Below are 25,886 nucleotides of genomic sequence, written 5' to 3' on the forward strand. Positions count from 1 at the left end.
GAGGTATTTCCCCCCTCCCAGCTCCTGGAACCATGTGCTTGTGTCAGAATCTCAGCATTCCTCTAAAAAAAGAGAAAAGTTTCTAGCCCTCGTGATTGCGAAGAAAAGCATGGAAGTGTGGCCGAGTATATGTTAGCCATACAGTGGGGCCTGCCTGAGTCTGCAGACAGCCTGAGACAACAACTGAGTGAACTACCTTGTGCAATTGCAGGGGTTGTTAACTCCAAGACCCACAGCTCTGGGAAGCCCTACTGACCCCCCTCCCCCTCCCCCAACAGAGGACTGTGTGTTTGGCAGGAGAAGCAGCCTGCTGCAATCACATGCACAAATACTCTCTGATAAGGGGGGTAAGCACTGGGTGCCCCCTGCTTTTCTGGGGCTCCTCATGGAGGATCGGGGAAGGGTTCACATACCACTGCTTTTGCCTCTCTGGGAGAGGAGGAGATCCCATAATGCCTGGGGGGTGTGGGGGTCCCTGGCTGCTTGAATCCAGCCTTGGGCTGTGTGACTAGGGAATCCCTCCTTGTCTCTTGCCTTCCCAATAAGGGAAGGAAATGTAGCCCATACAAGAGCTGGAAGGCCCACGTTGCTAGGAGCGGTGCCAGCCCATTTCCCCAACAGCCACCCCCGGCAGACCTCTCCCCCCAACTCCGCTCCCCGCCGGGCACGGCTGGGAGCCGCCTACAGGTGCAGGGCCCCCAGCGCAGCTTCCACTCGCAAGGCAGCAGACGGCAGAGTCCTTCCCCCACCCCAAGGGGATTCAAGCGCTGCCAGCCCCTCCCCAGCCACTAGCAGGCGGCTCCAGAGACGCCCGGGGGAAGCCGTGTGAACCCAAAGCGGGCGCACCCTGAGCGCCTGGGCTGTAGAGGGCGACGGGTTCGCTGCCCTGCCCACGTGGCTAGCAGCAGGTTCTCTCCAGGACAGGCTCGCCCCTCACCGCGGCCCAGGGGCTGCAAGATCACTTGGGGGGTTCCCCCCCTCGTGTGCACGCCGGTGCCCCCCCGCGCTGCGATCGCGGAGTGTAAAAGGGGGGGCGGTTATTGGTGGTGTTGCTAGACAAGCCCCCAGAGGCTTTGCAATCTTTTTTTGGGGGGGGCTCCTGCTGCAGACACACGTGGGCGTCGCTACTGCCCCTTCCTCCCCCAGTCTGGGCTGGATCCTTTCCCGGGGGGGGGGCTCGCCTGAAATCACTTCCCTGCCGCTGCCTAGGGGCTGCTGCTAAGGCCAGCGGTGGATCCGCTACCTGGCTTCAGCAGGGAGCGGGCTTTCCGAGTCCTCTTCCCCCCGGCGGGGCTCCGCACCCTGGCTGCGCTTTGCATTGGCTGGGGTGCGGGGGGGGGGAAGGACTGGATGGCACCTAGCCCCCTGGGCTGCACCCGAAAGGGTTAACAACCCCCCGGTCCCGGCTGCAAGCAGCAGCCCCTAGGGGGTTGATTGCCCCCTCCTGCAAGAGACACCTTGGCTTGCTGCAAGCCCCGTCCACACTGGCCCGCTGCGTGAGGCTATTCGTTGTGGCCAGCTCATCCTTATCCCCCCCCCCGCCCGCTCGCCCGCCCCCACACCTGGCGGCCATTGCTCTCACCTGCCGCGCAGCTCCCGCCCCACCCCTGCTGCTGTCGCTCTCCCCTCCCTCCTCCCTCCAGGGAACCAGGCGGTGCCACTTCCCCCCCCCACACCCCCACCCCCTCCCCCTCCTCATGCATATTAATAGAGACGCATGCGCCGGCTGTGGCTTCCCCTCCCGCGGCCGCGGGATAGATGAAGCGGGCCGGCAGCGGCGGGGCTCCCAGACGGGCTTCCAGCTCCCTCTCTCTGGGCGCGTCGCATGTGTCTCTCGGGGGGGAGGGCGGGGGGCCGCATTGTGCTGCCCTGAGCCGAGCGGCGGCCGGCGCTTTGAAAGGAAGAAAAGGCTCCGAATAATCGCCATAGAAAAGAGAAGAAAAGGGAAAAGAAAAGAGAAGAAAAGGCGAGGGCGGCCGCGGGAGAATAAGAGGCTGCCGGGCTCGAGCGGGGCGCTGTTGAGGAGCCGGTGAAAAGCGGCGGCGTTTGCCACCCGTGCATGCTCCCCGCGGCGGAGTATATGAGAGTCGGGAGCGGCGGCGGCGGCAGTAGTCTCGGCGCGAGCGGCGGCGTGCAGGGCGGCGGCATGCTCCTACCCAGGCGACCCGCCCTCGCCCCTCTGCTCCTCGCCCTGCTCTGCCTGCGGGGAAAGGTACGGGAGCGCCCGCGCGCTGGGGGCTGCGGCGGCGCGGCCCCCCCCCCCCGCTTCCTTACGCGGTAGCCGGGCTTCGCGGCGCTTTGCCCCGGCCGGGCAGGGGAGCTTCCTTCGGCGGTCCCCGCGCGTCGCCCGTTCTGCAGGGGCCCCTTAGGTGCAACCCCCCCCCCCAAAAAAAATCCTTAAACGACGCGCAAGTGTTGCAGGCAAGGTGTTTTTGGACTCATTGAGTGAGATTTAATCCTAGCTGGGGGGGGGGGGTCCGTCCTTCAGCAAGATGCAATTGCTGCACGTTTCCCTACTTTGATTTTCAGAAGCCCCTTAATTGGTGCAAGTCGCTCCTGACGATTTTTTTTTGTATTAACAAGGCTCAGGGCACTCTTCCCTCGAGACTTCCGTGCGGATCAATTTTGGAGGCGTTTTAAAAACCTCCGCGGTTTACCCAAGGGGTGGCACCTGGTTGTGATGTCCCTGAGACGCACACCCAATTTAAGGCTTTGAAAGCCGGGGTCCCGGTTCCCCGAGGCGGGGGGGGGGGCGGTCTCCTTTGCAGCGCTCCTGGCAGGCGGTGGAGAGGAGACTCTGGTCTCCTGCCCTCCCGATGATCTGGGAGCTGCAAGTTCGGCGCTTGGCGGTGTGCGTAACTCGCTTTCAAACCCCCTCCGTTTGGGACTGAATTCCCCCGGCCTGCGCGCTCTGGTTGCAGCCGCGTAGAGCAGCCAGACAACCCAGTGATCCCTTTCTCTCCCTCCCTGTCTTGGGGCGAACAGGTGACTCGAGCGTCCGGACAGTTCGAACTGGAGATCTTATCCATGCAAAACGTCAATGGCGAATTGCAAAATGGGAATTGCTGCGACGGCCCCCGAAACCCAGGAGATAGAAAGTGCACCAGAGACGAGTGTGATACGTATTTTAAAGTTTGCCTGAAGGAGTATCAATCCCGGGTCTCTGCTGGCGGCCCTTGCAGCTTCGGCTCCGGATCTACGCCTGTCATCGGAGGAAATACCTTTAATTTAAAATACAACCGGAATAACGAAAGGAACCGGATTGTTCTCCCGTTCAGCTTTGCCTGGCCGGTGAGTCAATAGCGTGCTGCGCGGGGGAGGGGTGCTCCCAGGTGCTCTGCATGGAAGCCTTTCTCTGAGATGTAATATAGGCGTGGGGGACTTGTGAAGTCAGTGTGGGGCCCGGGGGGGGAGTGAGGGGGGAGTGGATCCTCTCTTTACAAAGAGGGAACGGAACCCCCTGAGCAAACCCTGTTAGTGCCTTTCAAATCAGCTCCTGCTCTCAGTGGGTCAGGGGAGCAAACCCAGGATCGCTGCACTTTACAGCACTAATAAGAGTTGTAAGGTCAGAAGTTCACTCCCCCCCTTTGCCAGTTAAGGCTTGTGCAGCCGCCAAAAGAGTGGCGGGCTGTCCAGCGATCCCATGTGAACAGTGTGTGTCATGCCTGGCTCCCTTCCCTGGGAGTGTTTGGGGAAGCTGCCTGCTTTCCCCAAGGGGAATCTCATTGCAGGCCTTGGTGTTGATGGAAGCTGCTGCTGCTGCTATTTGCAAACTAGCTGCCAACTTCCCAGGGAATCTTGTTACCGGCTTCGAGGCACTTGCAGACTCCAGAAGCTAAATAAAGAAAAGAGCCTGGGCTTAACTTTCCACCTTGGTACATTGGACTCTCTTCTCTCCCCCCGCCCCCCCCTCCCACCGCTGGATAGTTGGCTCCATGTTCCTGGGTTCCCAGCACCCCTCCCTCCCCCAACAGCTGTGTTTGCAAACTCAGTGGCAGGGCAGAGACCACAAGGAGGTGGGGCCCAGGGCCATGTGCTTTGCTAGAACTGCTGTTAGCTCTTACTGGGAAGCTTTAATAGGATCGGGGCTTAAATTCTCAAGAGTGTTTCCCGGAGCCCCCCGTGGAACTCCCCCCCCCCCCCCCCCCATGCTGTGATTCTGAAAACTCCGGGGGGTTGAGAATATCTACTGGAACTCCTGACAGCTGTGGCTGAATTTAAGCCCTGAATATAGTCAATTTTCCAAATGGGTCATGAAACCACTGCTTGGAGTACATCAGCTGTCTATACAACACCCCTTCTCTTGCTGTATACCTGTAATGTGTATACTCCAGTTCTGTTAGGGTCTCCTAAACTGGCTAAGCTTTTCAAAGCTAGGTGCCTAAACTTAGTGCCCCCCCCCCCCAAAAAGCCTAGATCCCTTTAATCATCCCCCCCTGCCCCAGTGCTGAGCAAACATAGCTTCACTGGGCCATCTGAGTGCTCAGCATTGCTGAAGGTCAGCCCATTCTAACCTAGGTGCCTTAATATGGCTTTAGGAGTCTGACCTTGGGCACCTGAGCTTCCTTGCAAGGAAAGAAAGTAAAGTGCTCTTAACTGCATGCTGGGAGAGGAGGGAGTGTCATTTCCCAGCCCCAACCGCTACCCTTGCTGGTGAGACTGAAGCCTATGTCAGCTTCTCACCCTCTCCCAAGCTTGGCCCACCCGCATGGGATAAGAACCCAAGGAGTCCCTGGATCACCATCACGGTCCCGCCCGCTCCCTCCGGTTGTAGTGCAGGCACGGACTCCATAATCTCGAAGCGGGCAGCCAGCCCTGTGCTTTGAATATGGCCTGTGCTGCCTCCTACCTGCTTTTAGTGAGTGTCAGGTTGGGGGTTTTTGTGTCGTTCTCCCCCCCCCCCCCCCCCCCCAAGAACTGAAGGCTGCAGGGATAAACCCAAGCCCATGTTTTTTGAAGCATTACAAAGTACAATAGTATAGTTTGCACAACTGTTTGGAAGTGTAAGCCCTATTTTAAAAAAAAATTGATAAGTTTTATTTCCTTTCAAATATCCCATCGACGGGATCAAGGGTTTTGTAGAAATCTGTGGTATTTGAAGTACTGCCAGGGGCTGTGATGCTTCTGCTCTGGGCTCTGATGTTTTCAGAGGCCTGGTTGATCTAGGGTGGTTTTTATCTTGCGTGTTTTTTTTAAAAACACTCTCAAGTGTGTTCAATTTTTTGGTAACTTATTCACAGATGTGCAAAAGTTGAAGGCATTAAAAAAAAAACAACCACAAGCCTGGCTACATGTATTAGCTGATCTCTGCTTAGTGAAAGACTTGCTTCCATTGTCCTGTTAGCTGGATCTAATCAAGCCAGGGAATCCCAGGATAGTAGAAACCCATCTTTGCACCGTCACCTCTCAAAAGTCTTTTGGGTGGTGTGAAGTTAGAAGTGCTGACTCCTATGCTAGAACTCTGTAACTGTTTCATACCCCCAAAGAAAACAAGCTGTTCTAAGATTGATCACCTGTTTGTTCACTTATTGAACCTGCTTTCGCTTCCATGGGGAAATGGTGTTTACTACTAGCCACTGTGGTTCTTAAAGCAATTGAACAAAGGAATACTTAATGTGGCAAAGCTCTTAGTTTGCATCTCTAATTTTAGTCCAAACATTTCAAGAGACCCTAATTTTTTTTAAAGATACGAACAGAATATTGAATCCCTTATAATGTGGTACTAATGTAACTCTGAAATGGAAACTTTGGTCCTACTCCATTCAATTACCACATTTATGATTACTTTAAAACGCTATTTTCTCCCTATCTTAAGCGTGAGGACAAAAGTTTGTCTTGTAACGATTTGTCAGATACAGATTTGACTTGTATACACCAAAGTGAGAATTCCATTGAAGGTTAACAGAAGGCAGAGCTAAGTGTTAATCATATTGCCAGTTGGCAATTCGTAGTAGCCTCTGAATATGCATCAGTTCTGTTATCTTTCTGTTTGAGGAAGGGCTTTTCTTGGACATTCCTGCTTTAGTGAGTAACATCAGGAAGCCTTGTTGCCTTGACTACACTTTTTTTGACATCTTTTTTCCCATGCCAAACTGCTTCTCTGTGTCTTGTGTTGAAAATAGTTAAGATGTTTTTAGATCTGTAAAGATTTTTATGCACCAGGCAGGGTGTTTTTAAAAATAACAAACAAAACAAAAATCCAAGTTTGCGCTGATCACTTTAATTCTTAGATTCAGTTCCTAAAATGAAAGTAGATCTGAAGAGCTGGAACTTGCCTTCTAAGAACATTGCATGATTTGCTGTTGTGTAGGTTTTGATATGTACCCCTGTGAGTAATGGGAGTGGAAATAGTGGGCTGTAAATTCATTTAAGTGATTGGAGGCTTGAATAAGTTGCTAGGCAACAGGGCAGTGGACCAGCGTGAAGGAAATAAAGAGTACATCCAGAAAGCTGCACCTGCAGCCCTAAGCCAAAGAATGTGCAAATTGCAGTTCTTCTTTAAAAATACAACTATACTTTAGCTAAATACAACAGTTCATTTTAAGGCACCAGGAACTTTCTTCAGAACTTTGTACATCCATGAAACCTATAGGGAAGTTTCAAACCAAAATCTTCCTTGTTCCTTACATTGAAGTTTGTCTTTGCAGGTTATTGAGCATAATTCTGCTGTCATAAATGGTCAGTCAAAATCCAAAAGGATTAATTTAGAATCAGTTATAAGAATGGCATTTTCCAAAGTGGACTGCAAAATCTCATGGCTTCTCATGCTTTAAAAGAGCTTTGCGTTCATTCAGCAAACAAAGTTCAGCATTAATGTTGTGTTTATGCAAAGAGTTACCTTCGGCTTCATTGAGGCTGTAACCATGAGGCAGGTCAAAGTTGGCAGCCTCTATGGTGTCCATAGCTCAGATTTCAAACTGCTTGTTTATCCTAGAAAAAAAAAAAATTGTGATCCTTGTAATCATTTAATGTTGGCACAATTGTCAGGGCACCAAGAATCTGAGGTGCAAAAACCTCTAAACTGCTTCACTGTAAAACTTAAAGAAAAGTTTTGGATTTCACCCTTTGGCTAAGAAAACACTAACTGTCTGTCCTTTTTATCAACAAAATTTGTCTGTTCCTGAAGATGTGAAACACACACTCTGAACTGGCATTACATATTTTCTTCTAGTAGCCACTAGCCAGAAATATAAAGACTTTTTTGTTGTTTGTTGCTGGTTATAGGTTTTAACAGACGTGTGTAATATCAACATCCCTAATTTTAGGTAGTGCCCCTGTCCAAGGAAGAAGACTATATTAACATTGGAACACGTGTACCGCTTTAATTATTGGTAAACAGTATTTTTCCCCATCTGAGTGCCATGGTTTGAATGGGCGGTATTATCCAAAATGGAGCGTGTATATTAAATGACATTCCAGAAAATAACTGGCATCCACATTCAAACTCTTTCCTAGGAATGTAGAGGAGTGATGTGTTTTTAAAAGGTACCTCTTCCACTCCTAATCTATCACTTTTTTAGGGACGCTTATGTTCCAGTCCAGTTTTGGATTTCACCTTCAGTGTGAATCCATTTTATTACCGTGCCTATAGCTGTAGTCCGTCCATAAGTAAATCAGTCCCACTAACTATTTTTTGTATGTAGGTACTTTTAGTTTGTTCTTGATTAAATAAAGGCTTGCTCTAGCTGACTTTGGTGGGAGCTGAATGGGCCCAGGGTAGCCCTCCTTAAAGCGTGTGTGTGTATATATAGAAGCTTCTTTAGATATTTCACACACACACACACACATATGGAAGCTTCTTCAGATATCATACATTTGGCACTGTCATCTCATACCCTATGTAGCTGAATGTCTGACTTTGTATTGCATAAGACTTGATACCTTTTGGGTTAGCTTTCCTCAGGTTAATTAGAACCTTATGTCCCTTTATTTCATTATGAACTGAGATTAGAGTGTAAGCACACTAATTCTTATTGCTGTTAAAACTGATGATGCAGTTCATTACATGAGATGCTATTTTGTCTCTAGACTAGAGATTTTTTTAATAAAAACTAGGTGCAGTTTTCCCAGGCTCAGTCCAGTAATCTAAAAGTCATATGGCACCTGTGGACTTCAGCTACAGTTCTTTAATACATTTTTTAAAACAAACTGGGAACAGGATTGGTCTTAAAAACCCTGAATTCACACTTAGTGTAGAATCACTGGCATAGAGGGTCTTTTAGAAAATGCCACTCGAACCAGTAACTTACATGCATCTTATAGATGGGGAAAGATGTCAAAAGAAAACTGAGTGGTGTGACTGCATGGAACTGGTGATTCTATGGTCCCTGCTCTACAGCATCAATTACACTCATTACTGTTGTTGTGTTCTGAAGAAACTGTAAAATGTGGATAGAGGCGGTTAAAGTGGTTTGTAAATAGTCAAACATTGATTCCTTTCCCAGCTCAGCCCAGGTTTTATGCACTTGGGTAATAAGTAGAAAGGCCTCTTGTTCAGGCTTGCTCTGTGTGAACCTGACTGTTTTGCTTGGCTGGTTACTAGGTATTTTCTCTATTAACCTTGCCACCCTTTTGTAACTGGTGCATTTAATTATCACTGGGATGCTTTAAACAGGTAGGGAGAAGGACAAGAATAGTGAGTAATCTTATTGGAGAGGGTTTAAAGTGACCATTGACATCTTGGCCTACTTACTGGGTCTTTTTGGTGACAAGTGAGAGCTTTGTGAAGAAATAACCTTGTAATCAGATAAGGCACTGATTAAAATGCTATTGTAATATTCTGCACCCTGCTGCTGAGATTCCCCCCCTGCTGCCCCCCAAACTGAAGTCTGTTAAAATTGAGATGCCATAGTTTTTTAAAGATCTTTTTCTGGCGCATTGTTTGGTTAGTGCATTCTAGTGCTGTGATTAGAATACATTGTAGTCCGGCCACCCAGACGGAGGCATTGACTGCTAATATTAACCAAGAACAATAGCGTGGCCATACTGACTGCAGTGAGGATTACAGGACATAATGGGGCCTATCCAAAAATAATGCTAATACAGGACAAGCAACAGGAAGCAGCAGTAGACTCAGCAGAGTTCGGCTCCCAGACAAACCATGGACTGACTTCACACAATGGCAACTTCAGCACATTATGTATTCACAGGATACTCATTATTCCAGCAGGCTTGCCAGATCAGAGATCAGCCTGGTTTATTGGATGCAGCACACATAGTTTGGATAGCGGTAATTTTGTGTCCTTCATCGTTTGGCAGGAGGAGGACAGCTGTATCACAGAGAAGTTCTTGACCAGTTTGGCTTGTGCTGTCAAAGACAGAGGCTCCTGGCAGCTGCTAATGTAGTTACATTTGTTTGTATGGCCTGTTCTTAATGTGGCAATAAAGTGTTTTACCTCTCTCAGCAGAGCCGAGATAGAGCAGCTTTTTGCACCATCAAGAGCTGAGTGTGTTATGCCATGGGCACATTGTGATTGGTCCTCAGATACCCTGCCCTGCATGCGAAGGGTGTTAATATAACCTTTGAAGTTCTTGAAAGCCAGGGCCTATGGGAGGTGAGGTTACTGTCTGCATAAACAAAACCTGAGTGGTGTGCAATGTCATCTTGGGTATACAGAGTAAAACTTGTAGGGTTATGTTTTACATAGGGAGGCCCAGTGAGAAGCTTGCAAGCTACCTTGTGCTCAACAAAGGAGACGAGTCTCTCTCTCCTCTTCCTTCTCCTGCCGAAGGGGCCATCCAGTGAAATATAGCAAACCAGTCATCTTCAGCTCTGACAACAGATGGAGTGGAAGCCAACGGGATGGCCCTGATGTGATCGGGCGTTCGTGTGGTGTCGTCTTGACTCTGTCGTCATGTGGTGATGTGGCACTGCAGTGAGAACCTTGCTGAGCAATCTGAGGAAGTGGTATTGTGGCTAGCTGTAAATCTGTTCTGGGCTGTCTGTCTTGCTCTCCCTGCCCCCTAGAGGTTTTAAAAAGTTCCTCATTTCTTCCTTTCTTCCCTGCCACGCCCCCTTCTAGCTAATGGGCGGAGTTGCCGTGGCTCTCAGCTCACGGTCTCCTGTTCCAGGCTGGAGTGCGTAGGGATTGGCACGCTGCCGGAGACCCAGGCAGAGCAAGCGGGGAGCTGCAAGGCAGACTTGTCTCCACATGTGGCTGTCAGGGCACAGGTTGAGCATTGCTGTGGCTAACCTGATTTCCCTGTTTGACAGAAGAGAAGCATATACAAGTCAGATCGGACTTCCCGCTGCTCGTCACGAAGCATGTGAAACACTGAATTGGCAGGTGTCTCGGGTGCTTAATTCTCTAGGACAGGAGTCGTGACCCCCAAAGGGGGAATATCCCTTCATAAACGACAATGACGTTCCTTTGCTGATCTGTCCTGTTGGATCAGTATTCTTCAACATGTGGGGGGCCAAGATCCCAAAGGGTCTAATGATTTTTTTGGGGGGAGGGGGCTTTAAAGGAGCTTGCTTCCCCCAGCCGACAGTCCTCTGGACCTGCTTTCTGAAAATCTGGCCTCTTTAATGTGTCTCAGTTTTGGCCCTTGAAATTTAGTCCCCCGTGAAAACATTGACACCTATTTCTTCCAAAGACTTCTCTGCTTTTTAAACCCCTCCTGGATTATGCATCCATTCTGGCTGTGACTTAAAGCACTGAATAATCTGGAAAGAGGCAGCATTATTGTCACACCCTCACAAGTGACTCCCAATGACCGATTTAAAGGGCCATGAAAGTTCATGGGTTCTGTCATCTACAGATCAGGAATAAATATGGTGATTGTTGGCTTAGAACAGCCTTTAAGGTTCTCAAAACTCTTTGGTTTCACTTTGCTATCTAACCCACCTCCATAAATGTGTTTAGTGCTCTCAATACTACCACACATAAGACCAGCTATTTTAACTATCTCCTAGCTTTGGTAAAATCATTCAGATGTGACCATGATGGTATATTTGTAACACGTTCTTGGTTTTGATTAAACCGTGAAAGTGTGAACGTTCTGCAAACTAGTGGCTTGAAGTTCCTTTCTAGCATGAGACCAAAGCTGACTTGAATCTTTGCCTTCTGGTCAAGATTAGATTTATAGTGGCTAATTGGGTGTGACTCCATCATAGTTCACTGCTGATTTGCTGCCTGGTACCTTGCTTTGATGGAATAAGGTGCATGATATGGAATTCTTGTGTCTGGATGTATATTTATTCAAAGATGTGCAGAGGTCAGGTGTGGGCATGGGAAAAATTAAACCTCCATGCTGTAAGTAGTCATTCCTGAGATATCTTAACTGTTGATCTGTAAAGTGGGAATGATGGGCACCTTTTAAAATAGGCTAACATCTCAACACTGTGTAGTCTTTGCAGAGAAATTCCTTATCATGGGTTGGTCAGATTAGTGCAGTCACCTGATTGCATCTTAGGGGGTTTACTAGCTTTTTTTTAGTTTCAAAAAACAAGTATCTCATTGATAAACTTCCTTAAGCACAAATTTTTCACTTTGTCAGGGAGGGCACAACCAACTGGATGAAATGACAGTTCTCTGCCAATCATAAAATGTGGCTTTCTTTAGCTAAATTTTTTTCTGTAAAAATACTTGCAAAGGTAGATTTTATTTTTTTTTTTTGGACAGGGGGAGGTTGCCCTGTTCGGTGTTGGTTTAAATGAAGCCCTGTGGTTTGTTGAAAATTGGTTACACAGGTATGTGGCAACAGTAGCTCTTAAAGCAGGGATTCTGCCTTTCCTTTCCTCGAGGGTGGATTGTGTTGGTAAACAAGCCTAAGGACTAAGCAGGGACTGTTGCTATGAGTTTAGACGGAACATCTTCCAAAACAATTATGCAAGGCCAAAAGGAAAACATCCTTAACTTTATTGAAATAGTGCAAATTGTTGTCATAATTTATTCTCAGTTGTAGCATATATTTTTGCAAGCTTGCTGTAACATGTCATGCTCTGTTTTGGGTTTGGCAGTGTTGTAATTAAACAGAGGAGGAGAGGTGACGGTAGCCATGCCACAAGTGAAATGAAATGTACATTTAATTATGTCTCAGGAATTTTTACCTCTGACTTGTGTGGGAAAGCCTTCTAAAGCTGTTTCAGAGCATTTTCTCCAAGTTGCAAGCCTTTTCCCAGAATAGTAACAAATAATGTGTAACTTTATTGATGAAATATTAACCAAAAATGGTTAGGGCCGATCTATACTTTGCTTGGAAGGCTGGGCACATGTCTTGGCTTGCCCAGCTTTGCTTGCTTTTTTCAAAGCATTTTCCCACAGTTATCAGTGGATGAAATGGAATCTGAGTCTGCTTTGAATATGAAATGTATTTAGGCTAGATTCCAAGCTAGTGTCCATCACAAACTAGATCTCCCCCCCCCCCCCCCCATTCAAAGGCTGCATGCTGTGTCCAGTGGTGAGAAATTAGTTGGCTTTGACTTTTTGGGGGGAGGGGAGGTCAGGAGGGGTTTTGAAGTCTGCCTGATGCTTACACCTTGCAGCTATAGTCTCTTATAAACGTGGTTTTGTGTCCGGTAACATAGTATTTAATTGCTACATGCGACTGTCTTTACAAATGGACTGATACTTAGTGCTAGCAAGAATATAAGTGAGTGTGAAAAATAAACCTCACCAATCTCAACTTCTCTTGCACAAGATTCTAGCTTGTGAATAATTTTTTCACACACCCTCCTTGCAAAAGGTTAGACTGACATCTGACTAAATCAAACCCATCACCTCTGTTTCCTTTTTTCTAAATTCTTAACCTTTTGACTCTTTAAAAATCTGTATGTAAGCCTAGACATTTTTGGTAGCATGACAGTATTGGTGGGAGGGGGGAACACAGGATCGGGCTAGAACATAGCCAAATAAAGGTGGGGATAGTTCTAATGACTTTTGTTCCTGAGTCAGGTTTGAAGATAAAGGGAGCTTAGCTGTAGTTCCTGGCATACTTCCAGCCTGAAGCAGTCTCTTTGGTTAGTGGAGCTGCTGCTGATTATTTACTATTATGATGATGGGAATGCTAGAGACCTGATTGGCAGATTAGTCTGTCTATAAATGTGACACACCTGTGTGTCACTACTTCTCTTGCTTCCCTAATTCTTCCTAATAGTGTGATCTGAGGCTTTGTTTTACAGAGCCTCTCCCTCCCCACCCCCTTCGGAGATTCATCAGTTTTTGCCTTAGTTACCTGATACTTGTGGGAGCAGTGACGGCCTAGTGCAGACAAAGCTTTCAAAGGGGTGCTGAAAAGCAAAGCCCTCTAGAGACTGCACTGCCGAGGCAAGCTGAATAATCTTTGCAACGCCCCGGCTTTCAGGATGGAAAAAATGTCAGGATCTAAAACTAAATACAAAGCAGAAATTTCGTAACTAAAACGCTCTTCAAGCAGTTGATTATTCTCTCCTCTTCCCCCCTCCCCCAGCTGTGCATTTTTGCCAAACTTGCTAAATTCTAACTTACAGCATAGTGTCAAAAGCTGTACTTCCAGGTTAAGTACATAAGATGCATTAGTGATGACAAAGATGAGCAATCCAAGGTGAAAGGTCTCAAGTCAGAGTGGATAAGGTGACTTAAGAGGTTACAAGAGGATCATGTTTGTCTCAGTATAATCTGTTGCCTATTTATGTTTTCAGTGGATACAGTCTCGAGAGAGATGGAGATTTGATTTTTATTTTTTTCCCATCAGATGCATATTAAAAATGTTTGCTTTTTTAAAGGTGCTGTCTGTTTGAGGTACTAATATATATATATATATATATTTTTTTTTGTTTTGTTTTGTAGCGATCCTATACGTTGCTTGTTGAGGCATGGGATTACAGCAATGACACTGCTAGTAAGTATTCATTCCTTGGTTTACTCATTCAAAACTCCTCAATCAGCTCTCTGCTGAAAGGCTTTTATGTGAACGGGGCTAGTTTGTGACTGTATTCTCCCACAAATTGAGGGTGGGGCTTCTGCTGGAGCTTTGCATGTGGTTCTAAAGCACCTTGCAGGAAGTAGGGAAGTCACACAATGCAGGGATCTGCGGCGCAGATTGCAGGGTCTGGGTCTGATAAGCGAGGACATGTGTTGGTATGGCCTACATCAGTCCCCAGGGAGGGGAAAAATCCAAGTGGCAATAAGCACATTTAAAAATTGTACCCCTTAAGTCCCTTTTTTAAAAAAAACTACTTGAGTACCAGGAACCTAAATCCTCTTGACTGTCAATGGGATTTAAGTGTTGGTCACTTAAGCACCCTTGAAAGCTTTTTCTAGGCTACCCATCACTTTTATAAAAGCCACAGTGAGACTTAACGTAGTCATTATCCAAACGATTTTGGAATGATGAACGATGAGAAACTGGTGGTAGTACTTGTTTTTCTTGGGCGGGGGGTGGGGGGGGAGAATAGGTTCTCTATCTAGGGATTTGTATTCAGGAACTGAAAATATGTAGCAGACACCACCTGATAAAGTTGGCTGAAACATGGGGGATGCTTGAGGGGGAAGATCTTCCCCTGGAATGTCTTTGTTTGGTCAATTTCTTTGTCCTTGTGTGGTCAGTTTCAGCTTTACATACTAGTCAGAGGAAGCTATAAACCCCAACAGCTTGTGAGCTGTGCTGCTGATATCCAGCTGTCACTGGGGTGTGTATACCTATAATTAAATGTTAATATTCACTGTATAAAACTACCACTAAATTTAGGAGTTCAGCCTTGTGCCTCTATTGTGGTTCCTTCTCTGGGTCCCTAAGACGCCCATGCTGCTGTTAACACAATAAGCAGTTTTGCTTCTGACCAGGAGTTGGAAATGCTCTGCCAAATGTTGCAAAGAAAATACTAGACCTTCTGTTCGCCATCCTGATGTCTGTGTTCCCTTCCCTCCCACCCCCAAAATGCACTGAGCCCCACTTTAACTGTGAAGACAGAAACTACTTAAATCATCCACAGCTTGGGACTGGAATGGACTCCAGACGCAGCATGGTAGAGGGACCCACAGATGTGTGTGAAGTGTTAAAGCCCTACTCTTTCAGTTGAATCTGTAGGGGCAAACCCCTGTGCCTGTGTGGACCCCACAGAGGCAGTGGCTGGGCACAGGGATCCCTCTGCATGGATCAGATTTCAGGAACGGCCTTAACTTTCTAAGAAGTCCCACTAGTTCCACAAGTTAAGAAGTTCTCACGTAACAAAACTCATGAAAACTGCCAATAAGTGACACCCATGCTGTCCCTTCCTGTCAGCTGTGACTAATGACACTGTGAAAGAGCAGCATGCATGATTTGAGGTCCAGGACCACTGATCAGGAAACCTTCTGTCTCGGTTGCACAAACTTCATTCAAGGGGGAAAATATCTAAAAGTGCTGCTATACTGGCAGCGTCCAATTATAAATGGAAGAGGTCTGCATTTAAAATGAAGGTCTTGTTTACAGTAAGATCGCAATTTTTTTTCAGCCTGGATCTTTGCCATCTCTACTATTATTTGAGCTCATCTTTTTTTCATGAAACAGACTTTCCAAAGCTTCACAATGAAGCCTTTCTTTGCTCTAATCTTCTGGAAGCAAAACTGTCTTCAGAGAAAACTGCCTCATGGTTTCTCCCCCCACACCCGCCCAAACAGCATGTTTGACCCAGTGCAGACTTGTTCTTGCATATGTTCCTGATTAAACTCTCTCTCAATAGCTTCACCATTGTATATTTTTAATTGGGTCATCTAAGTGACCCTACTGCACAAACGCTTCCTCCTTCCTGGGGTGTCACCACCTTGCTGACGGTAGATTTGGCCAACTTTAAAGGAGATCTCCATAGAATTTTTAACAGGGAATGCTAAGCTTTCAATAAAACTCTTAAATGGTTGAAGTTCTATAGGCTTCTATAGCATTTCCTATGAAACCCTAATAGTTTAATTCCATAAAATTCTACTGGACCTTTTTTCTTTAGGGCTGTTGGAAAAAGTAGGGCATAGTATCATTGTGTCCTGGACACTGCTCTGGCAGGGTTCATTGTTTTAATGGCATATGACGGACCTGATGGAAATTTGGTCATTTAAAAATAAATCTAGACTTGACCTTCCCTTCTCTGTATCCTTGTCTTCCCCCACCAGCCGTTCTGCTGTATCCCCTGTAGCACTTAAGGTGAAACCTTGGCTCCATTAGGGATGTCTACTCTGCAAGTAAACCCCCCCCCCCCCAACCTGAGCTGGCCCCTGCCAGCTGACTCAGGCTCACTGGCCTTGGGGCTGTTTAATTGTGGTGTAGATGTTCATGCATGGCTTGGAGCCTGGGCTCTAGGACCTTGCGAGGTGGGAGAGTCCCAGTATGTCTACACTGCAGCTAAACAGCCTGATCTCTGCAAGTCCGAGTCAGCTGGCATGGGCCAGCTGTGGGTTTTTAATTGCAGTGTAGACCCATTGAGGTCCAAGGGAGTTTGACTTCCATGGGGCCAGGATTTAACCCAGAGGTATTCTTGGTTTTGTCCTGGATTAGGTTCCAGCTCACTACTACTGTCTGTTGCTTCATCAATAAAGTAAACAGTGCTGACAAGGGGTATGCCCAAGTGCGATTGTAGCTTACTTGTATCAGTTGCACATGAATTCAAATCAAGCATAAGAGGCTTCAGCATAATGTGAATTAAACCATAGCTGGAAGATGTTTGGAGGCCAAGATCTTAAAAAGCAACCAATCAATTTGGGTGGCCACAGACAGCTCATGGTGCCTAACTTTTCTGAGGGTGGGTGCTCAGCAGTTTCTGAAAATCGGGCCCCTACAAGGCATATCATGTGGGGTACCCAACATTGCTGGTCACACTTGAAAAAAGTTTTTTGAACTTTAGCTGCACCACCCCAAATCAAAAAGAAACATTTATAGCTCTGCAGCTGAGCCAAACGCTGCCTGAACCCTACCAGCTCTGTGGTGTAGAGCACAGTAGAAGTTTTAATATCTTCAGAGGGCTTCTCTCTTCCACCTCATCAGTTGCCAATTGGTTAATGTTTCCTCTAACCTCTTTCTCAAAGCTTGAGATCCCAAGTCCGATGTCGTCAAGGGAATGACCAAGATCTTTCTCTAGGCTGGCTTCGTTCTTTACACTGTGTGCCCATTATTAACCTTAAACACTTTTTGATGTGGACTGGGTGTGGAAGGGCTGTGGTGTCCTCTCCTGTCCTGCCAGGTGGGACTGGGGGGAGGGTGCGGAAAGAATACAAGAGAACATGGCATACCTGATTATGAAAATACCTTTGCTCTGAGTGATGGCTAATGGCAGGTGTTGACCAGGGTCATGTATGTCTACATGAGCTCTCATCAGGAATTACATATGCAGTGATATTACTGTGACCTGTATCCAAGAAAGATACTTTAATGATAACCAAAAAAGACCAACTCCGGTCACCTTTATTTCATGGTAAAATTCAGTGCACTAAAGATCTGATCCAAAACCCATTGTATTCATGGGAGTGTTGCCATTGGTTTCAGCAGGCTGTGGCTATGGCCCTAAAGGTCTAAGCAGCTTGAATGAAACATGGCAGAGCTACCTATCTGTGCAACAAATACATGCTCCCAAATGATATGGAGGGAGGGGTGACTGCATGGAGGCAAGAAGAGGAGCTTTGTACCTTTTTTTGGGGGGAAACATGGCTTTCTGGTGCCATGGAGTGAAATGGGTGTGTATCTTTATCCTTTGGGTAGTCCCACTGAAGAACAATGGATATGCATATGCTTAAGTACCTTGCTGAACTGGAGACCCTAATTTTATAGAAATAAGCTCACAAGATATTCCTTTATCCCAACAGAATTGCATTCAAGCTACAGTGTTGTACTGATGCAATTATACTAGTTGAAATCAGTAAAGTTAAAGCCGTACAAACAGTGTCAAAAAGTCCTTAGGTACCTAAATCACTCTTGAAAATGGGATTTAGGCTTCTAAGTCACTTAAGTGCATTTGAAGCTTTTACCCCATGTCTGCTCATAATGGGGAGAACCTATATTACAAATTAATCATAGATCTGAAAAATGAGTTGGAAAGAGAACCTTTTAAAACCGAAAGTAAATAAGAAGCTGGTGCCATTAACTCTGAACTGTAAAAATGCAATAGACGCTGGACTCCTGAACCCAAGAATACCATGACAGTTTAAACGCAGATCAGCATAAAAAGAAAAGGAGTACTTGTGGCACCTTAGAGACTAACAAATTTATTTGAGCATAAGCTTTTGTGAGCTACATTGCATCCGATGAAGTGAGCTGCAGCTCACGAAAGCTTATGCTCAAATAAAATTGGTTGGTCTCTAAGGTGCCACAAGTCCTCCTTTTCTTTTTGTGGATACAGACTAACATGGCTGCTACTCTGAAACAGATCAACATGCTTCTCTAGTGGGATAGCAAATACTTTGATTTATTTGGCTCTCTTCAGCTAGAGATGAATTGTTACTGCTCTGAGTAAGTCGTCTTTTTTGGAAGTTCCTTCTGAAAGCTAAAAATGGGCTCTCATGAACACATTTAAAGAAATTTAGAAAGAAAATAGCCCATGTGTCATCAGCTTTGCAAAAGTTTTTTATTCAACTTCAAGTCTGCCTTATGTAAAGTCCCAAACTGTAAGTGTTGAAAGAACAAGTAAATGTTTTGATTCATTTTAATTCTTAAATGTGATAGTCCTTCAGATAGAGCATTCTAACACATTACTGGCAAAGGGCCCTTCTATCTAGAATATTTCTGACTGTGGATTATGCTCCCATATACAGAAGTCTGGCCTGGTACTTTATTTTTGTTTTCGCACTGGGTTTGCAAGGGTATTTTGGCTATTTTATGATAAACTTTCACTCTGCAGGCAGGTGCTGCTAGCAGCAGGTCGTAAGGCAGTGTCAGATCATTTTAAGTCACAAGACCTGGACTACAAAGTGAAATACCACAGACATATACAATGTTCCATGCTCATGTGAAATATTATTATTTCAGGCTGTAATTTAGACAGTTGTAGGTTTCTAAAAGCCAGAAAATTTTGCTGGAACTAAATGTCAAGTACAAAGTTTAAACTCTTTGAGAAGTGCTCTTTAAGGAGAGAAGGGGAAATTTATACTACATGTATAAAGCAATTTGAGTTTGCACAGATCTCTGTTAGGCTTGTGTCTGCTAACATCTAAAGAGCTAATTTTCACAGTATTTCCTGGCCAAAACCGAGTGAGATCACTTATGCCAAATGTCACTAGATTTCTCCTCTAGAAAACTCTTTATACCTGGCTTCCAAAAGCCTGCAAGCCTTTTGCATGTGTCTGTCCAATTTGAAAGGTTACCTTATTAGACTATAATATTATGGCTGGAGGTTTTCACAAATGCTGAATACAGACAGATACAATACTAATTGACCAAGTGGAGCAAAATGCATGATGCACCAAGCTTAGATTCCTATCCCTGTAAAAGGTAGGAGTAAATGCAGTTTTGTTTTTTCCCTCCTCTATTTGCTAATTTTATGGTTCTTATTGGGAGTCATAAGGATGAGCTGTTCAAAAGAGGTGATCAGCATTGGTCTAATTGTTCTCACTGACTTCAGTCTGGTTTCTGATCCAGTACACACAGTATGTGCATTTCTGTTAATGGCATATAGGCTTTGGGGCAACTTTTTCTTCGTTTTAGACACACAATTAAATAAAGCCAGCATACAGCAGTCTCTCAAAATCCTGTTTGAGACTGACTTCCATCCAGTTCAGATGACCAACAAAGCGTTAACCTCCCCTTTACTTCTGACTTCTAGACCCTGATAGCATTATCGAAAAGGCATCCCATTCCGGCATGATCAATCCGAGCCGTCAGTGGCAGACTTTGAAACAAAATGCAGGCATTGCCCATTTTGAGTACCAGATCCGCGTGACTTGTGATGAGCATTACTATGGCTTTGGCTGCAACAAGTTTTGTCGACCAAGAGACGACTTCTTCGGCCATCATACCTGTGATCAGAACGGCAACAAGACTTGTCTGGAAGGCTGGATGGGGCCAGAATGCAGCAAAGGTTTGTAACTAATTTTGAAGGATGTACTGATAATAATTTTGGATAGTTCAGTGGACATGGAGCACTTAACCTCAAGGTTGCTATTCTGTTGTCTGCTAATGTCAGCCCGATTCCTAGAGGATAACCATCCACCCCATCGTAACCCCTCTCTGGTGCCTTTGTTGGTAGCCTTGGCAGAGAGGCCAAGGATTGATTGGGCAAGGACTGTTCTATCCAGTTCAGGGTTAAGGTAGACTGGCTGGGCAGTATATCACTGCTGCCCATGTATCGATTATATAGATAATGGATTTTATTCTATGGGGCTTTCTATTGAATGGGTAGAATTTTCAAAAGTGCCTAATGACTTGTTTAAACTTTACCCAGCATCTCTTTTGAGCCCCATATCAATTCAAGAAGCATTGCAATATTAGCAGGTGTCCTCTTCAATTGAGTAACATTGATTACCCACATCATAGCCTGGGAGTGAAATCTGGCCTCATTTGAAGCCAGTGGGGGTTTCTGCCACTGACTTTAATGGGGCCAGGATTTCCCTCGTGGGGCAGAACGTCTTCTGTGGCGCTTCAAAGCAAGCAGGAAGATGAGATGTGTCGTGAAGCTCAATGGGCAAACAATAAGCCTTTCAGCCGCAGAGTTCCAGGCGGTCTCCTACATGAGTGGACGTTGGGGAGCGTGTTCTCAATCCCTTAACAGCGTGAACTTTAGCAGCAGAAATGCAGAACCCTGAACTGGAAGAATGGAGTGTCAGCAAAATGTGTTTATAAAATATATGTGCAGTTTCAGTCTAGACTCATTGAAATGGTGTGTACACACAGGTCTGGGGAAAAACATCTAGCTATTACCAAGCCAACTAGCACTGCATTTTTTGTAAGGTGAGGGAAGGGCTTCTCTCACTTTCAGATGCAGAAAGAAATTCTTGTAGAACATCATGGTGTGCAAGTTTATTAGGCACAATGGCTTCTCTTGGGTTGACACAGGTTCTTAAAACAGCATCATGTGGGATCCCTATTTACAATTAGCTGCCTGGATGGATTTGCTGTCGTAAGGCACACCCTACAGCTCTTTCCAGTAGAGTTGATATAAGAGACCTGTTAAACCTTGGCTTTGGTAGGATTACAGTGCTAACTAGAGATTAAAACATTCCCACGAGTGTGAGGATGTAGAAAATGGACAGCATACTTATTGATGCTTGCTTTTTTTTTTCCCTCCCCCCCAGCTATTTGCCGTCAGGGTTGTAGTCCCAAGCATGGCTCTTGCAAGATTCCAGGAGAATGCAGGTAAACAAAATGATTTTGCTAACAAATTTGTAACAACTCATGCTGTGAATGCTGGACAAGGGGGAAAAATCGAGCTGTCCAGCTATTTCAGGCAAGGGCATCTTTTTCATGCCAGTTGCACTGGATAAGCTATAAATGCATCTGAGACTTAAAGGGAAAAAAACTTAAATGGCAGCATTTATGAATTGAATGGGACAAAAACAAAGTATGGTGAATGCTTCCTAACGAGCAGTAACTAATTGTATAAATTGGTGCAACTTGTCTTTTAAAATGGACTGCTGACTGTGGGCTTTTCTGCCAGCAGTTCTAAATACAGCATTGCTTTTCTTCCTTACTCTCCCACCCCCTGCCCAGCTTTTCCCATCAATAGGCAGAAGTCAAGCATTCTTTAGAATGGGATTAGTAAAATCTCTTGGTTCTTTTGCTTTTCTGAGCCAGGCTCTGAGTGCTGAGAGGTTAATAGCGGGGATGGAATCTTGTCAGCAGACACTGATGAATGCAGAATTTTGTTGCTGTGCTTTGAAGTTGATTCCGGTCTGGGCAGGAGAAAATGAAAAGCAGAGCTTAGACCTAACCGAACCATTTAACAATTAAATTTTTGGAATGTTTTGAATTATTTTTTTGTATTGGTATTTACAATAGGGGAGGCTTATTCCCTGATCAATGCAGAGTATTGGATATTTTAACACTGACACTACTTAGAGATGAACTGTGCTTAGAAATTTTGTTTAACCACTGATGGTGCCCATCTAGCAGAGAATAAGGAGCTGTGGTCTTATGTATATAGTCATTTGGTCCAGTGACAGCATGTTACATACATCCTCTATATGGCCACGGCTAAGAATGAGGAAGATTGGCAAAAGACAGAAGATGTTAAAAGGAACTGAGAGCAGTTTTCATCCCTTCCTAAAGGAAGGTTCAGAAACTGCATGTAGGAAACAAAACAATGCTACCTGACACTGTTGCTTTTCCCTTGTCTGGCTTTGTGGGGGCGCTAGAGTGAGGCAAAAGACACGACTCCAGTGGGTCTGATGTTTAACAGCATTGGTGTCAGCTGGTCCAGCTCCAAAACACCAAACCAAGATTTTTAATTGAGGCGCCTGTTGGAGTAAATCTGATCAGAAGTATTGGTCCTTTAGAAGTGGGTCAGATGCTTGAGGCAGCCTCAGCTGATGTACACCAAGGATTTGTGCTGCTGTCATTAGAATAAGCAGGCTGTGTGAGGGTTGCTGTCTCCTCACCAGAAGCAGCATTGTTTCCAGATTTTTTGTTTTTAAGGTCTTTCTCTTTAAGTCTCACCTCCTGCTCACTGCCCAGACATGCACTAGTGCTCTTATTTACTTAAGGTGCAACTTTCCCACACTTCATTTGCACAGTCTTAAAACAATGCTGTCCTTCTGGCGCTCTCAGATAACTTCTGCTTGCCAGGGGAGACTCGTATCTTTTCAAGTGAACACAGAAATAAGATTTGATTTTTTTTTTCCTCTGAAGTTTTGATGAGTCATATAGGCTGTGTTGTAAATGCAACCGAATTTAAAAATGTCCCAGCAGAGGCTTCTCTGGGGGCTGGTGTAATAGATGACTTGCAAACATACTTAAAATATCTTTCCCCCTTTGAGAGTCAATCTTTTCAACACAGAGCTGCCAACAAAACCAAACTTACTCATGAATCATTATACAAGCAAAGGCACTTCACATTTCTCATGAGAAACTGCTCCATGCCTGTTATTAAATGAAAATAACTTAATGGATTTCTGTCTTGGAATTAATAGAAGATTCCTGTTGCTCTTCTTTGTTGGCTTTGGGCCTGTCCTTCAAAATGGAAGTCAGATCTCTAGCCTCTTTAAAAAGTTCGTTGCTGTAGCTTTTGTTTAACTAAAGCAAGAGTAAAGATTTTCAATGATTTGCCTCAATTTCCTAGCAGGGAGTGGAAGTGTGTAAGGGATGCAAATGTTTATAAAACTACGGTGTTCTCTTGCACATACTTGGATATAAAGTTGCATGCATATGAGTAGTGGCACTGGATTCAATGGAATTTTGCAGGTTCAGATCTTAAATTTGGTCTTTTTGCATCCTTCTCACTTTCTGTAAATGGAAAGACTTTTCCATGAGTTGTTGGGGAAAGACTGTCTCTCCCCCCCCTTTCCATTTTTTGGTGTCCTTTGCTCACAAAGAAACTTCTGCAAGTTGGACACATGGAAACATCGTGTTTCACATGGGCTTTGAACAGGCTGTTGAAATAGCTATGGAAAAAATTAATTAGGAGGATTTTTAGAAAGGGGAGTTAAACTTACCACTAGCTGTGGGTGATGAGCCATCACATAGAGCCCTCTAGCTTTTCCCATGAGATGAATTTCCTGGTCAGAGAACAGCTTTTTTGAAAACCTGAAAGCCTACCTGATGGCCTCACAAGGTTTATTTTCATAATTTAGTGACGGCTTAGTGAATAATTGCTGCTGATCACTTACCGCCAGGCCCCATCAATGAAATACATTACTTTAGTTAGACCCTTGACTTCACACTTAAACCCCTCAATTCCCAATATATTTTAATTCCTATGAAAAATAGAACTGTTGAAAGTCTGAAGTGCACTCACATTGAAGAAAATGTCTTACTTTTGCACAATAAAGATTTCTTCTTCCTACCCTTTTTAAAATCAAACGAATCTCTGTAGTTTGAAGATTAGTAATGCTTATATTTTAAAATCCATACTCTAGACAGTAGATAAAACTAGTTTAGACCTGAATGCGAAGTGGCTAGATATTCTCCCCCCGCCAAGTGTAAACACTAGCTCTGAAGTACATGGAAAGGGAGGGTTTTTTGACCAAACACCAGATTATGGGAGCCTTTTTAAAAATCCCATTATCATGCATGTTATATAACTTTATATAAAGGCTTCTACCACAAAAGGTAACTTCCTCTAAGATTGAGATGACTTGCTTAGTGCTTTATGACTTGCCTTGCAATGGGCTCTGAGTTGGTGTTTATGGCTTGGTTTGTTTGTCTTCCTGCACACACCGTGGAGCTCGAATGCCTGGAACCTTGCATTCATGAGGCTCTCCAGATAACCATTGTTTCCCCTGACTTTTTTAAATGTATAATCCATTCTGTCAAAGTCCAGAGATTGATTTGTTGCACGCACCCACCCTCTTTGCCTCGTTTGTATGAGCCTCAGAATAGAGTAGTATTGTGATGAATGGCCCCATGCTGCTTCTCTCAGAACAGTTATTCTTTTGTAAGCAGGCCGGCTTTAGAGACCTTGGCAAAATGGCTAAAATGTTTGTTTACAAGAAACCATGAAACAAACCTTGAATAGTTTCCTCCTCCCCTCCCCCCACCCACCCCTCCACCTCCCCCCCATCTATCTTAAAACCTTGGAGTTCTGCAGTCCCTTGTACTCTCTGGAAGTAATTCCAAGTTTTGTTTCCCTGTTCTGTTTTTATTAAGGTGTCAGTACGGATGGCAAGGCCAGTACTGTGATAAGTGCATTCCGCACCCAGGATGTGTCCATGGCACTTGCATTGAACCATGGCAATGCCTCTGTGAAACCAACTGGGGTGGTCAGCTCTGTGATAAAGGTATGCTAATCTTGTAGATAGCCAAGTGTAAAACTTGAATTTTAATGCTGTTGGACTTAGTGTCGAGAGAAAGCATCCAGAAATGTGGTGGGTTTTTTTGTCCTTTTTGTGTTTCTGCCATGCATTGGTTGTTAGCATACACACTTATCTTTCCTCTGTCCTGGCCCGCTTTTGTGTGTAGATACGTTCTATAAAGTATCTAGAGTAACAGCACAAACCCCTCGTTGTTCAAGCCTTGTATTCGGGTGCTCCTCTTCTTACAGATCTTAACTACTGTGGGACTCACCCGCCTTGTTTGAATGGTGGTACCTGCAGCAACACTGGGCCTGACAAATATCAGTGTTCCTGCCCCGAGGGCTACTCAGGACAGAACTGTGAAATTGGTAAGTGCTTTGGCACAGCTGCGAATTGCAGTCTAGCATTTCGTGGCTATTTTGCACACCTTGTCTGGGAAGCTGGCATTTTTAATACTGTTACTAATGTTGGCAAAGGATATCTGAGGAGCTCACAGTTGTTCCATGGTGAATGACTGGTATCTCCTTAATCGGACTCCGTCTAACTTTTTGATGACTTCTGTAGCTCTCTTGTTAAGGAGTGCTGGAGTTGGTAGGAGAGCTAAATTGGCTCTAACCCAAGCAGATATAAGTCACGGTATGCTGATCAGGTCAGCTTTGCATGAAAGATGATTTCCTGCCTGCTTGATACTGTGTAAAACCAAAGGGTGCTAATGAGAATAAGATAGTGGTGTCTTGTGTGGTGGCCCAGGCGTGGAAATCTGCAGAGGGAGTGGTAGTGTGGTTACTGTTAGTACCGTTGGGCTGTCCCAAAACTGATGTGGTTGTGTGTTTGGTGCAGCGGAACACGCCTGCCTTTCCGATCCTTGTCACAATGGAGGAAGCTGCTTAGAAACCTCTGCCGGATTTGAGTGTGTGTGCACGCCTGGCTGGGCTGGACCAACGTGCACTCTTAGTAAGTGATTCTCTAGGAATTTAAAAAAAAACCGAAACCACATATTGTAGTAAGAGGCTGTTTCTTCCTAAATATTACGAAACTTACTTGTAACCACTGCATTTGTCCAGG

General features: G+C 45.2%; 1 protein-coding gene across 1 annotated transcript in view; it reads left to right on the plus strand.

Moving 5' to 3' along the window:
- The first annotated feature begins 1,750 nt into the window (after nt 1-1,750).
- JAG1 (jagged canonical Notch ligand 1) overlaps nt 1,751-25,886 on the plus strand; it is a 35,914-nt gene continuing 11,778 nt past the window's right edge. The window contains exons 1-8 of the mRNA XM_074949648.1: nt 1,751-2,212; nt 2,986-3,291; nt 13,770-13,821; nt 19,700-19,954; nt 21,168-21,228; nt 24,676-24,806; nt 25,070-25,189; nt 25,662-25,775. Coding sequence (XP_074805749.1) covers nt 2,060-2,212; nt 2,986-3,291; nt 13,770-13,821; nt 19,700-19,954; nt 21,168-21,228; nt 24,676-24,806; nt 25,070-25,189; nt 25,662-25,775 — 1,192 coding nt within the window. The 5' untranslated portion in view covers nt 1,751-2,059. The remainder of the gene's footprint in view (nt 2,213-2,985; nt 3,292-13,769; nt 13,822-19,699; nt 19,955-21,167; nt 21,229-24,675; nt 24,807-25,069; nt 25,190-25,661; nt 25,776-25,886) is intronic.

This window comes from Natator depressus, chromosome 3 (genome assembly GCF_965152275.1).
Source record: "Natator depressus isolate rNatDep1 chromosome 3, rNatDep2.hap1, whole genome shotgun sequence".
NCBI classification, from domain to species: Eukaryota; Metazoa; Chordata; order Testudines; family Cheloniidae; genus Natator; species Natator depressus.